General features: G+C 49.6%; 3 protein-coding genes across 4 annotated transcripts in view; 2 read left to right on the top strand and 1 right to left on the bottom strand.

Annotated features, from left to right (window-relative positions):
- Nucleotides 1-3110, top strand: part of LOC116483717 (large ribosomal subunit protein uL29-like) — a 7585-nt gene extending 4475 nt beyond the window's left edge. The window contains exons 2-3 of the mRNA XM_058428765.1: nt 2374-2583; nt 2859-3110. Coding sequence (XP_058284748.1) covers nt 2374-2583; nt 2859-3110 — 462 coding nt within the window. The remainder of the gene's footprint in view (nt 1-2373; nt 2584-2858) is intronic.
- Nucleotides 1-17156, bottom strand: part of ZNF77 (zinc finger protein 77) — a 263032-nt gene that overhangs the window by 205918 nt on the left and 39958 nt on the right. The window lies entirely within an intron of this gene.
- Nucleotides 8273-17156, top strand: part of GNA15 (G protein subunit alpha 15) — a 28332-nt gene continuing 19448 nt past the window's right edge. Inside the window, exon 1 of the mRNA XM_058428086.1 lies at nt 8273-8835. Coding sequence (XP_058284069.1) covers nt 8691-8835 — 145 coding nt within the window. The 5' untranslated portion in view covers nt 8273-8690. The remainder of the gene's footprint in view (nt 8836-17156) is intronic.

The raw sequence follows: 17156 nt of genomic DNA, 5'->3' as shown, positions 1-17156 counted from the left end.
GAGACCCCGTCTCTACTAAAAATACAAAAAATTAGCCGGGCGTGGTGGCGGGCGCCTGTAGTCCCAGCTACTCGGAGAGGCTGAGGCAGGAGAATGGCGTGAACCCGGGAGGCGGAGCTTGCAGTGAGCCGAGATTGCGCCACTGCACTCCAGCCTGGGCGACAGAGCGAGACTCCGTCTCAAAAAAAAAAAAAAAAAAAAGAATAGAAATCAATGGAATAAAAAAAAGAAAAACAATATAGAAAAATCAATAAAGCCATAAGCTGGTTCTTTGAAAAAAAAAATTAATGAAATTGATAAACCTTTAGTCTAGATTCACCCTCCAGAGAGAAAGAGAAAGAAATTACCAGCAACAGGCACAAAGGAGGGGATATCGTTACTCACCGTAAAGAAACTTAAAGGATAATAAGGGAATACTACAAATAAGTGTATGCACATAAATTTGACAACTTAAAGGAACTGGACCAATTTCTCAAGAGACACAAGCTACCAAAACTCACTCAAGAAGAAACAGAAAACCTGAACGGTCCTATACGTATTAAAGAAACAGAATTTGAAGTTAAACTCTTCTAAAGAATAAAACATTTGGGAGGCCGAGGCGGGCGGATCACGAGGTCAGGAGATCGAGACCATCCTGGCTAACACGGTGAAACCCCGTCTCTACTAAAAATACAAAAAAAATTAGCTGGGCGTGGTGGTGGGCGCCTGTAGTCCCAGCTACTGGGGAGGTTGATATAGGAGAATGGCATGAACCCGGGAGGCAGAGCTTGCAGTGAGCCAAGATCACGCCACTGCACTCCAGCCTGGGTGACAGAGTGAGACTCCATCTCAAACAACAACAACAAACATAAATAAATAAAATAAAACTTTAGGCCCGGATGGTTTTAGTGGTGAATCCTATAAAACATTTAAAGAAAAAATAACATCAAATTCTTCACAATCTGTTTCAGAAAATAGAAGAGGATGGAATACTTCCCAACTCATTTTACGAGGCCAGTATTATCCTGATACCAAAATTAAAGACAGTACGAGGAAATTACAGATCAGTATACTCAAAAACATAGACACTAAGATCCTTAACAAAATGTTAGCAAGTGAAACAATGAAATCCAGCCATATATAGAAAGAAAACCACCTCACCACCAGGTGGCATTTATCCCAGGAATACAAGACGGGCTCAACATCGGAAAACCAGTCAATATAACTTGCCATATTAACAGACTAAAGAAAAACCATATGATCATATCAACAGATAAAGAAAATGCATTTGATACAATTCAACATTCATTCATGATAAAAATTCTAAGCAAACTAGGAGTAGAAAGGAACTTCCTCAACCTGATAAAGGGCATCTATCACAAACCACAGCTAAACAACAGCAACAAAAATACCATTGGCCAGGCGTGGTGTCTCACGCCTGTAATCCCAGCACTTTGGGAGGCTGAGGCGGGTGGATCACCTGAGGTCAGGAGTTCAAGACCAGCCTGGCCACCATGCTGAAACCCCCATCTCTACTAAAAATACAAAAATTTGCTGGGTGTGGTGGCACACGCCTGTAATTCCAGCTACTCGGGAGGCTGAGGCAGGAGAATCACTTGAACCTGGAAGGGGGAGGTTGCAGTGAGCCAAGATCACACCATTACACTCTAGCCTGGGCAACAAGAGCAAAACGCTGTCTCAAAAAAAAAAAAAAAAAGAAAAAAAAAAGAAAAAATATGTACACAAATTTATATAGCAGCTCTGTTCATGATCACCTCAAACTGGAAGCAACCAAATGCCCCTCACGTTTGGATAAACGGGAATGCACCCACACAGGGGAATATCACTGGACCATCCAAAGCAACGAACTCCTGATCCACTCAGCAACACAGAGGAATCGCAAATGCTAACTGAAGCCAGTCTCAGAAGCTACTTTCTGGACCAGGTGTGGTGGCTCGCGCCTGTAATCCCAGCATTTTGGGAGGCTGAGGCAGGTGGATCACTTGAGGCCAGGAGTTCAAGACCAGCCTGGCCAACAGGACGAAAGCTTGTCTCTGCTAAAAATACAAAAATTAGCCAGGCATGGTGGCTCACGCCTGAAATCCCAGCTCAATCCGGAGGATGAGGCAGGAGAATTGCTTGAACCTGGGAGGCAGAGGTTGCAGTGAGCTGAGATCGTGCCATTGCACTCTAACCTGGGCGACAGAGTGAGACTCTGTCTCAAAAAAAAAAAAAAAAATTAGATGGTGGTGGTGCGCAGTACTCGGAAGGCTAAGGTGGGAAGATCGCTTGAACCCAGGAGCTCAAGGCTGCAGTAAGCCATCATTGCACCACTGCACTCCAGCCTAGGCGAGAGAGAAGGGCCTTGTGTCAAAAAATAAAATAAAAACCTAGCAACAGCTCTTTCCCTCGGAGCGAGCGGCGGCGGCGGCCTGTGCAGCAACGGCCAAGATCAAGGCCCAAGACCTTCTCGGGAAGAAGGAGGAGGAGCTGCTGAAACAGCTGGACGACCTGAAGGTGGAGCTGTCCCAGCTGCGCGTCGCCAAAGTGACAGGCAGCGCGGCCTCCAAGCGCCCTAAAATCCGGGCGCGGTGGCTCACGCCTGTAATCTCAGCACTTTGGGGAGGCCAAGGCGGGCGGATCACCAGGTCAGGAGATCGATACCATCCTGGCTAACACGGTGAAACCCCGTCTCTACTAAAAATACAAAAAAATTAGCCGGGCGTGGTGGCGGGCGCCTGTAGTCCCAGCTACTTCGGAGGCTGAGACAGGAGAATGGCGTGAACCCGGGAGGCGGAGCTTGCAGATCTCGCCACTGCACTCCAGCCTGGGCGACAGAGCGAGACTGTGTCTCAAAAACAAACAAACAAAAAACCAAGATCCGAGTCGTCCGCAAATCCATTGCCCGTGTTCTCACGGTTATTAACCGGACTCAGAAAGAAAACCGCGGGAAATTCCACAAGGGCAAGAAGTACAAGCACCTGGACCTGCGGCCTAAGAAGACACACGCCGTGCGCCGCCCGCTCAGCAAGCACGAGGAGAACCTGCCGATCAAGAAGCGGCAGCAGAGGGAGCAGCTGTCCCCAACGCGGAAGTGCGCGGTCAAGGCCCGAGTGGTGCGTTGTCAATAAAGCACAGCTGGCTGAGAAAAAAAAACAAAAACACTAAAAAACATAGCCACAAAGAGCCAATCCACGGTCAGGAGGGAGTTGTTCAGGTGATGGAACTACATTCTGTATCCTGTTTATAGCAGTAATTTACACGAATCTCTACAGCTGTTAAAATTCATAGCAACCAGGCCGGGCGCGGTGGCTTCCGCCTGTAATCGCAGCACTTTGGGAGGCCCAGGCAGGCGGATCACGAGGTCAGGAGATCGAGACCAGCCTGGCTAACACGGTGAAACCCCGTCTCTACTAAAATACGAAAAATTAGCCCGGCGTGGTGGCGGGCGCCTGTAGTCCCAGCTATTCGGGAGGCTGAGGAGGAAGAATGGCGTGAACCCCGGGAGGCTCAGCTTGCAGTGAGCCGAGATCGTGCCACTGCACTCCAGCCTGGGTGACAGAGACAGACTCCATCTCAAAAATAAATAAATAAGCTCATAGAACCATACACCAAATAAAGTAAATACAATGCTACATAAATTTTGACAATTAAAAGCAAAATAAATCTTTTTTTTTTTTTTTGAGACAGACGCTTGCTCTGTCAACCCAGGCTTGAGTGCAGTGGTTCGATCATAGCTCACTGCAGCCTCAACCTCCCTGGCCTAAACAATCTTCCCACATTAGCCTCCGGAGTACCTGGGACCACAGGCATGAGCCACCACCCCCGGCTAATTTATTTTATTTTATTTTTTAGAAATGGGGTCTCACTGGGAGGTGGAGGTTGCAGTGAGCTGAGACCGAGCCATTGCGCTCCAGCCTGGGCAACAATGACAAAACTCTGTCTCAAAAAAGAAAAAAAAAAGAAAGAAAGAAAAAAAAGAAAGAAAGAAAAAAAGAAATGGGGTCTCACTATGCTGCCCAGGCTGGTCTTGAACTCCTGGGTTCAAGCAATCCTCCCACTTCAGCCACCCAAAGTGCTGAGATTATAGGTGTGAGCCAACATGCCCAGCTGAAATAAATCTTATTAGCAAACAATACCCCCCAAACCCGGAAATAAATAATAATACCACAGAAGTCAGAATGATAGTTACTGCTGGGAAGGTGGAGATCACTGTGGGGAAGACACTAGGGGTCTTTGTGGGGCTGAGGTTTTTTGTTTTTGTTTTTGTTTTTGTTTTTGTTTTTTTTGAGACGGAGTCTCACTCTGTCACCCAGGCTGGAGTGCAGTGGCGCGATCTCGGCTCACTGCAAGCTCCGCCTCCCGGGTTCACGCCATTCTCCTGCCTCAGCCTCTCCGAGTAGCTGGGACTACAGGCGCCCGCCACCACGCCCGGCTAATTTTTTTTTTTTTTTTTGTATTTTTGGTAGAGACGGGGTTTCACCGTGGTCTCGATCTCCTGACCTCGTGATCCGCCCGCCTCGGCCTCCCAAAGTGCTGGGATTACAAGCGTGAGCCACTGCGCCCGGCCTATGAGGCTGAGGGTTTTTTTTCTTTTTCTTTTTTTTGAGACAGAGTCTTCCTCTGTCACCCAGGCTGGAGTACAGTGGCATGTTCTCAGCTCACTGCAACCTCCACCTCCCAGGCTCAAGCGATTCTCCTGCCCCAGCCTCCCCAGTAGCTGGGATTACAGGCGTGCACCAACACACCTGGCTAACTTTTCTATTTTTAGTAGAGACGGGGTTTCACCATGTTGTCCAGGCTGGTCTTGAACTCCTGACCTCAGGTAATCTGCGCACCTCGGCCTCCCAAAGAGCTGGGATGACAGGCGTGAGCCACCGCGCCCGGCCTGAAAATGTCCTCAGTCTTGGCCCCAGTGGATCCTGTGGATACCGGCTTCACAACAATTTATTAGGTGATACATTCAGCTTTTATGCATTTTCTGAAAGAAATATTTTCTACACACACAAGCTCACCCTGGTGTTCCCAACTGAGCTAATAATACACGGCGAATGCTCAGCATGTGGCAAGGAAGTGGCTCAGCCCGTTTAGGGAACTGCAAGGGAGGTTTGTTCAGAACCTGGAGAAGTGGGCAGAGCCTGGGCCCTGGATCCAGGGAGCCGGCTCATTTATTCTGAAGCCAGTGGGAGCCACAGAGGGTCTGCCACCCTGGTCCAGGCTGTGAAGATGGCGGGTGCTGGCGTCCTGTCCAAAAATGCCAGCAGGGAGATGCTAGGAGAGTGGCCCCCTGGGCTCACCCTGTGGGGCCTGTGGCTCAGCCTTGTCTCCCAGTTTTGCTGGTCATTTCTGTTTCAGCCACCCCGGAAGATCTGCACGGCCATGACCTATTTCTGTGTTTCTTCGCCTGTCCTGGGTGGGAGTGCCCTTTGTTGCTGCTATCCAGTTGGGGGCGGGAAGGTGGATGGCTGGGTGGGCAGATGGCACCTGCCAGCTCCAGTGACCAGACGGGGGCCCCTATCGTACTTCCCATCTGCCATTCGTTATGAATCAACAGTGGAGAAAACCACACATTTGTGCTGAGCTGGTGAAGCTGCGTCAACGGCTGTCACTGAGCCCTGGTGTCTGGGAAGAGGTGGGGACGGTGGCTGCCAATGGCTGTGTGGCCCTGGGCACGTCATTCACCCTCTCTGAGCCTTGCCCTATCTGTAAAGGGACCAGAGGCCCCCGAAGTACAAGAATTACGTGTATCTCTTGGGGAGGAGAGTTTTGATCCAGAACTTTCTAGAATTTTCTACAGCCTGTCAATGGGGGTGGGGAATCTGAGTATCTAGGAAGCAGCAATGTTTTTACCAAGCTGCCAGCCGCCAGCCCACCCCTAGGGCCCTGAAGTCCCAGAGGGATCAGGACAGGGCGGCCTCATGGCACTCGTTGGGAATATCTCCTTGACCAATGAGGTCCGCTCCCAAAGTCCCTTTTACACCCCATCTGCCTGTCTGACTTCTCCTGATCCTGAATATGACTTGTCTGTGCGACCTTTGTTGATCCATTTAGAGCAACAATCTTGAAACTTCCCCAACAACATCTCTGCTTAATTTTTCTGGCAGAATTTTTCACCATCCAACGGGCTTAGGTGTATAAATATATATATATATATTTTACGAGTGTATATATATACACACATATATATTTTTATGTATAATATACATATATGTATATTAAAATATATACTTTTATGTGTGTATATATACACACACATATGTATGTGTATACACACATAAAAGTATATATTTAATATATGTATGTGTATATACATATAATATATGTATATATTATAAATACAGGAGAGTATATATAATATAATATAAATATATAAAAATATAATATATTATATATAAATATGTATGTGTATATACATATAGTATGTGTATATACATATAATATATGTATGTGTATATACATATAATATATGTATGTGTATATACATATATGTATGTGTATATACATATATGTATGTGTATATACATATATGTATGTGTATATACATATAATATGTGTATGTGTATATACATATATGTATGTGTATATACATATAATATATGTATGTGTATATATGTATGTGTGTATATATAGTGTATATAAACATACATATATATGTATATATGTGTGTGTATATATATAGTGTATATACATATATGTATGTGTATATGTATGTGTGTGTGTGTGTATATATATATAGAGGGAGAGAGACAGAGAGAGAGTGAGTTTTGTTTTGTTTGTTGCTGGAGACAGGGTTTCACTGTGTTGCCCGGGCTGGAGTGCAGTGTTATGATCTTGGCTCACTGCAGCCTCCATCTTCAGGGTTCAAGTGATTCTCTTGCCTCAGCCTCCCAAGTAGCTGGGACTACCAGTGCGTGCCAACATGCCCAACTAATTTTTGTATTTTTAGTAGAGATGGAGTTTTGCCATGTTGGCCAGGCTGGTCTTGAACTCCTGACTTCAAGTGATCCTCCCGCCTCAGCCTCCCAAAGTACTTTGATTACAGATGTGAGCTCCCGCACTCTCACCTGGCCATATTTTTTATTCTTTTATTTTTTACTTTTTTTGAGACGGAGTCTTTGTCACCAGGCTGGAGCACAGTGGCGCGATCTCAGCTCACTGCAACCTCTGCCTCCCGGGTTCAAGTGATTCTCCTGCCTCAGCCTCCCGAGTAGGTGGGACTATAGGCGTGCGCCACCACACCCAGCTAATTTTTGTATTTTAGTAGAGACGGGGTTTCACCACGTTGGCCAGGATGATCTTGATTTCTTGACTTCGTGATCCGCCCGCCTCGGCCTCCCAAAGTATAGGGATTACATGCGTGAGCCACCGGGCCCAGCCTAAAATTTATTTTATTATCTGTTCTTTAACTAGAACCTTAGGTAAGGAGGTCTGGGATCTGTGTCTCTTGACTACCGTGCCTGGCACACAGTTGGCGCTCCATGAATGCTTGCACAATGAAGGGATGGCCCTGCCTGGAATCTGCCTGGTAGGCGTTTAGACTCTGGGGCCCCGCAGGTGAGGGATGGGCTCCCGGCTCTGCCTTGTGCCAGCCCCGCCAGTCACTCTCCTGCTTTGTGCCTCAACTTCGTCATCTCTCAAACAAGGACGACAGTAGTAACTACAGGGTGATGTCAGTATAAAACCAGCTATTTTTTGTATTTTTAGTAGAGACAGGGTTTCACCATGTTGGCCAGGCTGGTTTCGAACTCCTGACCTCAGGTGAGCCACCCACCTCTGCAGGGTGGATCACCTGAAGTCAGGGCAGAGTCGCTGGAAACAGTCCGTGACGCCTGGCCTGAGCTGTTTCTTAAAAATATATCAGAAGGCCTGAGTATGGTGGTTTATGCCTGTAATCCCAGCACTTTGGGAGGCCGAGGCGGGTGGATTACCTGAGGTCAGGAGTTTGAGACCAGCCTGGCCGACATGGTGAAACCCTTTATCTACGAAAAATCCAAAGTTAGCCCGGCATGGTGGTGGCTGCCTGTGATCCCAGCTACTCGGGAGGCTGAGGCAGGAGAATTGCTTGAACCTGGGAGGCAGAGGCTGCAGAGTCAAGATCGTGCCACTGCAGTCCAGCCTGGGCAACAGGAGTGAAACTCCACCTCAAAAATAAAAAAAATCTATATATCTCTATTATATATAGATCTATATATGTATATATATCTCAGCAGTAGCATGGGTCTGATGGTTCCTGATTGGCTCCAAGGAGGGGGACAGCTCCGGATGAAGCCTGAGGAGAATCCGCCCCTTCTCCAGAAGGAGGAAGAAGGGCGCTGCTGGTCACACAGGACCCAGTCTGCGGTGGGGGTTTTCCCGCCACCGCCCCGCCCTCCCTGGGGCCCCCACCTCACCCTCTCCCGGCACCCTTCGCCGTCAACCTGTTGGGCCGGGTCTGAGCAGGTCTGGAGGCGGGCGGGGAGCCCTGGCCTCCCCACCTTCTCCCGTCCCCACCCTGTTCCCAGCACTCAAGCCTTGCCACCGCCGAGCCGGGCTTCCTGGGTGTTCCAGGCAAGGAAGTCTGGGTTCCTGGGGGGTGACCCCCAAGAAAAAAGCAGGCTCCCTGCGCACCCGGCTGCCCGGAGCCCTCTCCAGGGCTGGCTGGGCTGGGGGTTGCCCTGGCCAGCAGGGGCCTGGGGGCAATGCCACCCGGTGCCAACTGAGGCCACCGCACCATGGCCCGCTCGCTGACCTGGCGCTGCTGCCCCTGGTGCCTGACGGAGGATGAGAAGGCCGCCGTCCGGGTGGACCAGGAGATCAACAGGATCCTCTTGGAGCAGAAGAAGCAGGACCGCGGGGAGCTGAAGCTGCTGCTTTTGGGTGAGTCCAGGGTCGGTGGGCAGTGGGTGGTGGGCAGTGGGTGGTGGGCAGTGGGCGGCGGGCAGCTGGCAGGGGTGTCAGGGCAAGGAGGCAGATCAGGCTAGGTCGGACATTGGTATCATGGAGCCCGCCCCTCCTCCCAGGGAATGGGGAGCCTGGAACCCATTTTCCAGATGAGAAAGACTGAGGCTCAGAGAAGCCAAGTTCCTTGTCCAGCGTGCGACCAGTGGCCAGGTGCCCAGGCCTGTCCACTGCGCGGGGCATACACAGTAGCAGACGTGGCTCTACCGGGCCCCTGCCGGGCAGGCCCAGCACGCCCTACCTGTCTTGTCATGGCGAGGGAATGATGAGCTCAGGTGTGCAACCCTTTCTGGCCAGCCCGCCCGCAAAGGAGGGGCCGGCTCCAGCCTCTCCTTCACCCGGACGCTCCCTCTCGCCTTTACCTCCCTGCCATGGCTGGAGAGGGCTTGTCTAGGGCTTGTTTGGGGGCTAGAAAGGATAGATTGATTGGTTCATTGGTTCATTCATTCATTATTCATTCATTCAAGATTTATTGAGTAGCTCCCAGGGACACAGCAGCCAAACAGGGGAAGATATTTCCGTCTTCCTGGATCTCATTTCCCGTGAAGGAGCCAAGACATTTAGTCTGTAAACTCATAAGCAGATAAAATAATTCTGGCAACAAGAATTATCTAGCAGAAAACAAAACAGGGTGGTGCTTCCATGCGGAGGCTTCAGATGGGGGAGCCGACGTCAGTAACGGTTCAAGATTCTGAACTCTGGCTGGGTGCAGTGGGTCAAGCCTGTGATTTCAGCACTTTGGGAGGCCCAGGCAGGCGGGATCACTTGAGGTCAGGAGTTCAAGACACAGCCAGGCCAACATGGTGAAGCCCTGTCTCTACTAAAATACCAAAAATTAGCCGGGCATGGTGGCTCATGCCTGTAATCCCAGCATTTTGGGAGGCCGAGGAGGGTGAATCACAAGGTCAGGAGATCGAGACCAGCCTGTCCAACACAGTGAAACCCCATCTCTACCAAAATACCCAAAATTAGCCAGACGTGGTGGTGCACGCCTGTAGTCCCTGCTACTCGGGAGGCTGGGGCAGCAGAATCGCGTGAAACCAGGAGGTGGAGATTGCAGTGAGCTGAGATCATGCCACTGCACTCCAGCCTGGCAACAGAGTGAGACGCCATCTCGAACAAACAAACACACAAACAAACAAAAATTAGCTGGGCATGGTGGCACACACCTATAATCCCAGCTACTCGGGAGGCTGAGGCAAGAGAATCACTTGAACCCGGGAGGCAGAGGTTGCAGTGAGCCGAGATCATGCCACTGCACTCCAGCCTGGATGACAGAGCAAGACTCATGTCTAAATAAATAAATAAATAAATAACGCCTGTAATCCCAGCACTTTTGGAGGCCAAGGGGGGCAGATCACCTGAGGCCAGGAGTTCGAGATCAGCCTGGTCAACATGGCGAAACCCCGTCTCTACTCAAAATACAAAACAATTAGCTGGGTGTGGTGGCATGTGCCTGTAATCCCAGTTACTGGGGAGGCTGAGGCAGGAGAATCGCTTGAAACTGGGAGGTGGAGGCTGCAGTGAGCCAGGATTGCACCATTGCACCCCAGCCTGGGCAACAAGAACAAAACTCCATCTCAAAAAAAAAAAAAAAGTTCTGATCTCTGAAACCTCAGAGTCTTCTCATTCCCATAGCTTGTTTCCCCAATACCTTTCCCCGATTGTGGCCCCATTGGCCTAAGCCCGGGGATGCTAGCCTGGGAGGGTCTCCTGGGATCCCCGAGCTCTGGGCTGGGGGCTGGAGAAGGTCTCGAGTCTTCTGGACTCACTTGTGTCTGCCCGGGGCAAAGAGGGTGATCATCCTGTGATGGTCGCCATCGTCCTTTCCTCATTCGGTGGGAAGAGGCAGCCCAAGAGGAAAGAGAGAGAACATCGAGTGGGACGGAGGAGACCCCCAGGAACTGCACCTTCACTGGGGGCCCTTTCTTTCTTTTTTCTCTTCTTTTCTTTTTTTTTTTTTTTTGAGACGGAGTCTTGCTCTATCACCCAGGCTGGAGTGCAGTGGTGCGATCTCAACTCACTGCAACCTCCGCCTCCCGGGTTCAAGCAATTGTCCTGTCTCAGCCTCCTGAGTAGCTGGGATTATAGGCGTGCGCCACCACGCCCAGTTAATTTTTTTTTTTTTTGTATTTTTAGTAGAGATGGGGTTCCACCATGTTGGCCAGGCTGGTCTCGAACTCCTGACCTGGTGATCAGCCCGCCTTGGCCTCCCAAAGTGTTGGGATTACAGGCGTGAGCCACCGCGCCCAGCCTCTTTTTTTTTTTTTTTTTTTAGATTGAATCTTGCTCTGTCCCCCCGGTTGGAGTGCAGTGGTGAGATCTCAGCTCACTGCAACCTCCGCCTCCTGTGTTCAAGTGATTTTCCTGCCTCAGTCTCCTGAGTAGCTGGGACTACTGGTGTGCACTAACAAACCCAGCTAATTTTTGTATTTTTAGTAGAGATGGAGTTTCACTATGTTGGTCAGGCTGGTCTCGAAGTCCTGACCTCGTGATCTGCCCACCTCGGCCTCCCAAAGTGCTGGGATTACAGGCATGAGCCACCGTGCCCAGCCTTATTTTTGTTTTTTTTGAGACAGAGTCTCGCTTTGTCACCCAGGCTGGAGAGCAGTGGTGCGATCTCAGCTCACTGCAATCTCTGTCTCTTGGGTTGAAGTGATTTTCTGGCCTCAGCCTCCCCAGTAGCTGGGGTTACAGGCACCTGCCACCAGGCCCGGCTAATTTTTGTATTTTTAGTAGAGATGGGGTTTCACCATGTTGGCCAGGCTGGTCTCGAACCCCTGACCTCAGGTGATCCTACCACCTTGGCCTCCCAAAGTGTGGGGATTACAGGCGTGAGCCACTGCACACAGTCAGGGGCCCTTTCAACTGTAGCCTTGATCTCTCTTGCTGAACTAAATAAAAGAATATTTCAGCAGGGCATAGTGGCTCATTCCTGTAATCTTAGCAGTTTGGGAGGCCTAGGTGGGAGGATCGCTTGAGCTTAGGAGTTTGAATCCAGCCTGGGCAACACAGCAAGACCCTGTCTCTAAAAAAAATAAATAAAAAAAATAATTAGCCAGTCATGGTGGTGCGCACCTGTGGTTCCAACTACTTGGGAGGTTGAGGTGAGAGGATCACTTGAGCCTGGGAGGTTGAGGCTGCAGTGAGCTATGATCATGCCATTGCACTCCAGCCTGGGTGACAGAGCAAAGCTGACTCTGTCTCAAAAAAAAAAAAAAAAAAAAAAAGACCAGGCGTGGTGGCTCACGCCTGTAATCCCAGCACTTTGGGAGGCCGAGGTGGGCAGATCATGAGGTCAGGAGATTGAGACCAGCCTGGCTAACACGGTGAAACCCCGTCTCTACTAAAAATATAAAAAATCAGGGCCGGGTGTGGTGACTCACGCCTGCAATCACAGCACTTCGGGAGGCTGAGGCGAGTGGATCACGAGGTCAGGAGATCGAGACCGTCCTGGCTAATGCAGTGAAACCCTGTCTCTACTAAAAATACAAAAATTAGCCTGGCATGGTGGTGTGCACCTGTAGTCCCAGCTACTTGAGAAGCTGAGGCAGGAGAATTGCTTGAACTCAGAGGCAGAGGTTGCAGTGAGCCAAGATCACGCCACTGCACTCCAGCCTAGGCAATAAGAGTGAAACTCCACCTCAAAAAAAAAAAAAAAAATCTATCTATCTATCTATCTATCTATCTATCTATCTATCTATCTATCTATCTATCATCTATCTATCTATATTTGACATATTAATGTGTCATATTATGACATATCATATTGATATGTCTTATTATTTTAAATAAATAGGGCTACTTAGGCTATCTACTTCTTCTTCTGTGGGTTTTGATCATTTGTGTCTTTCAAATAATTCGTCCATTTTGCCTGTGTTATCAAATTTATTGGCATAACATTTATAACATTCCCTTGTTCTCCTGCTACTGTCTGTAGGATCTGCAGTGATGTCCCCTCTTTTGCTCTTGCTATTGATCATTTCTGCCTTTGCTCATTTTTTTCCTTGATCTATCAAGCTAGGGGTTTATCACTTTTAGTGCTCTTTCCTCGAACACCTCAATGTCGTTTATTCCTGACCTTTGGCTGGCTGGCCCTTTCACTCCACGTAGGTCTCAACCCAAGTGTCGCCTCCTCAGAGAAGTCTTCCCTGACTACCCTAGCTATAAAGACAGTCCTATCTTCTCCTTCCCCTTACTCTGTTTGATTTTTCTTCCTGGCCCTCACTATTTGTTTACTTGTTTATTGTTTATCTCTCCAGCTATACAGCAAGCAACAAAAGCGTAGGGACCATATCTGTCTTCTTCATCCCTGTGTCTCCAGCATCTAGCACAGGTGTACAATGAGCCTGCCATATAGTAGATGCTCAAGAAATGCTGAATGAATGAATGAATGAATGAATCGTTTTTGGGGGAAACTTCCCCCAGACACTGTATCATATCTTCCTGGAGCTGGGAAAGTCCCTTCCACATACTACTCTGGGCACTATTCAACCAGCCCCAAAGCAGGAGGCCCCTTTTACCGATGGAGGGCAGGGGACGTCATCCATGTCCCCAGGCACTGATGTAGCACTGTGGACTGCGGTTTAAACCACCTCATCCCTGGAGGCAGGTCTGAGGGCTACCTCCAGACCTCTGTCCCTTCTTGGAAACAGGAATTGAATCCAAAAGCTGTGTTTTTTACCTGTAGGTGGCTGATCCTTTTGAGGAAGATGGCAAAAAGGACCAGGGTGGGGGTGGGTCTGTCCCTGACATGAAGCAATCCTCATATTGGGGAAGGGGAAGAGTCAGCATGAAGCCGTGAGCCGGGTATGGTGGCACATGCCTGTAGTCCCAGTTACTCGGGAGGCTAAGGCAGAAGGATCACTTGAGCCCAGGAGTTCAAGATCAGCCTGGACAACATAGCAAGACCCAGTCTCTAAACAAAAACAAAAACAAAAAAAGAGAAGAAAAGAAAGGGAACAACAACAACAACAACAAAATAAAGCTGTGAAAGGGACCAGTTATGTCCTTAGCACTTTAAAATTTTTATTTTTTATTTTTTTTTGAGGCAGAGTCTTACTCTATCACCCCGGTTGGAGTGCAGTGGTGCGATCTTGGCTCACTGCAACCTTTGCCTCCCGGGTTCAAGCAATCCTCTTGCCTCAGCTTCCTGAGTAGCGGGGACTACAAGTGTGCACCATCCCCCCGGCTAATTTTTGTATTTTTAGTAGAGACAGGGTTTCACCATGTTATCCAGGCTGGTCTCGAACTCCTGACCTTAGGTGATCCACCTGCCTTGGCCTCCTCAAAGTGATGAGATTACAGATATGAGCCATTGTGCCCGGCCTGTTCTTAGCACTTTGAGGCAGGCGCTGCTAGTGTCCCCCAAAGGATAAACTGAGGCTCAGAGAGGCAGAGCGACTTGCCCAAGGTCACACAGCTGAGACTCACACATAGAATTCTGTTTCCAAAGTCCATGCTCCTGACTGCCCTGTTCACCTGCCTTGGGGGACAGAAACACCACAGAACCCCAGTGCCACATGGGGAAAATGAGGCCCAAGGAGGCAGCAGGATTTATCGGGGGTCAGCAGCTAGTCTGAGCCAGAGCGGGACTGAGAGGCCGAGCCTCCTGCCCCTCCGGCTGCCCGGCCTGGCTCCCCACTTCCCCAGCAGCTGCGTTTCCTGTGAGGGCCTGGTGCTGGACTGTGCACATAGCTGGCTCCAGTTGCCTTGTGATGGCTGGGGCTTGGCACGGTTAACCCAGTTCCTTCCTGGCATCTGCCGGTTCCACTTGCTCCTCTCCTTCTCTGTGCCCAGGAGGAAGTAGGAACTTCCTGTCTGGGCCGCATGGCCTTTGGGGATGTCCTAAAACAGATCACTCCCCCCATTTCTATCCAGGAGCTGGGGGCTGTCTGGGGGTCGGGGGGCACTGGAGAGGTCCCAGAATCCTTTGCGGCTTCAGAACAGCAATGGACTGCAAAGAGGGGGTTCTGATGCAGCTCTTCAGTCTTCGGGTGATGACCCATCCCTGAGTCACCACATCTGTGTTGCGGGTGGCAAGAGGATTATCATTTATTTCCCATAACAAAGCAGAAGAGGAAAACAAAAATCAGTGCATCACAAAATAAAGCCAACTGTTGCTTGCCGAGATTTCTGTTTGTTCTCGGCACTTTTGGGGCGAACTAAGATCTGAGAGTTGGAAGACAACTGGGGGACAGGAGCTCCAAAGGTCCAGTCCTGGCTGGGCGTGGTGGCTTAGGCCTGTCATCCCAGCACTTTGGGAGGCTGAGGAGGGGAGATCACTTGAGGCCAGGAGTTCAAGACCAGTCTGGCCAACATGGTGAAACCTCATCTCTACTAAAAATAAAAAAATTAGCCGGGCGTGGTGGTGCGTGCCTCTAATCCCAGCTGCTTGGGAGGCTGAAGCAGGAGAATCGCTTGAACCTGGGAGGTGGAGGTTGCGGTGAGCCGAGATCGTGCCATTGCAGTCTAGTCTGGGGGACAGAGCCAGACTCTATATCAAAAAATAAAAATAAAAACAAAAAATAAAAAAAAGGAAGAAGAGGATCTGAGGGTTGGAAGGCAATTGGGGGACAGGAGCTCAGAAAGTCCAGTCATCAGCAGTTGGGCTCAATGCCGCACCACAAGGAGCTGTCTAGCTTCCCAGAGTCCGTAAAAACATCACTTTAACTGACATGTTAATGACGCCTACCCCAGCTTGACTGGCCGTGTCCCATTTTGTTGGTGAAGGACTCACACGACCCCAAGTTTACTCCCCTGGGGTTCCACTTGCTGTGTGACCCAAGGCAAGTCACTAAAACTCTCTGGTCCTCTGTGTCTCATCTGCAAATGGGAAAATCATAGAATCTATGAGGATTAACTGGGGATCCATAGAGTCTCTGGGCTCAGGGTTGGGAAGACGGTAAGATTTAAATCATGCTCGCTGTAATTTTTATTATGATTGTTATAATTATTCAGGCAGGGTAAAGGAACCTTCAGGTATAATAATTTAGAAACCCATAGGCTCGAGGTGGCTCATGCCTGTAATCCTAGCACTTTGAGAGGCCAAGACGAGTGGATCCCTCGAGGCCAGAAGTTCGAGACCAGCCTGGCCAAAATGGCAAAACCCTGTCTGTACTAAAAATACAAAAATTAGCTGGACACGGTGGTGCACACCTGTAATGCCAGCTACTCTGGAGGGTGAGGTAGGAGAATCGCTTGAAACCCGTGAGGCGGAGGTTGCAGTGAGCCAATATCGAGCCACTGCACTCTAGGCTGGGTGACAGGGTGAGGCCCCGTCTCAAAAATAATAATAATAATAAAAAATAAAAGCCCATAGGCTCTGGACTCAAACAGAACTGAGTTTGAATTCTAGTCTGCCACTCGCCAGGACCATCGAAGGAATTGTGCGACCCACAGCAATTCCCTCGATGGCCCCGAGACTCAGTTTCCCCATATGAAAACGGGGCTAAGAGTTGTCCCCCTCTTGGCCGGGCGCGGTGGGTCACGCCTGTAATCCCAGCACTTTGGGAGGCTGAGGCGGGTGGATCACAAGGTCAGGAGATCAAGACCATCCTGGCTAACACGGTGAAACCCTGTCTCTACTAAAAACAAAAAAAATTAGCTGGGCGTGGTGGTGGGCGCCTCTAGTCCCAGCTACTCAGGAGGCTGAGACAGGAGAATGGCGTGAACCTGGGAGGCGGAGCTTGCAGTGAGCTGAGATCGTGACACTGCACTCCAGCCTGGGCGATAGAGCAAGACTCGCTGTCAAACAAACAAACAAAAAAAGGAGTTGTCCCCCTCTCATCGTGAGGCTCAGGAGAGATGGTGGGACTCCAGCTCTTAGCTCACCAGGGACACCCAGTCAGGGACCAGCAAGCTTACAATACCCTCTGCTACTAGCCCCAAATAGCCAAAGCTCCAAAAACTGGATGGTCCCCCATAGTGTCTCCATGAGAAACTCAAAGAAACGGGCGGGAGGATGTTTGTTTATTGCACTGACTCCACTCCTACATTCCGCTGCAGGAATATCAGTGAGTTGACACGTCCCCGTCCTAACATGCAATCAATTCTGGAATCGGAAGCTCTCACAGCTCTGCATCTGAGAATTTCAGATTGTGGACCTGGGGCATGTTGTCATTTGAGTAGTTTTTTATTTCTATTTTTTTTGAGACAGAGTCTGGCTCTGTCACCCAGGCTGGAGTGCAGTGGCGTGATCTCGGCTCACTGCAGCCTCCGCCTCCCAGGTTCAAGCAATT

The sequence above is a fragment of the Hylobates moloch genome, unplaced genomic scaffold (assembly GCF_009828535.3).
Source record: "Hylobates moloch isolate HMO894 unplaced genomic scaffold, HMol_V3 SCAFFOLD_15, whole genome shotgun sequence".
NCBI classification, from domain to species: Eukaryota; Metazoa; Chordata; class Mammalia; order Primates; family Hylobatidae; genus Hylobates; species Hylobates moloch.
This window is presented reverse-complemented; position numbering and strand designations above follow the sequence as displayed.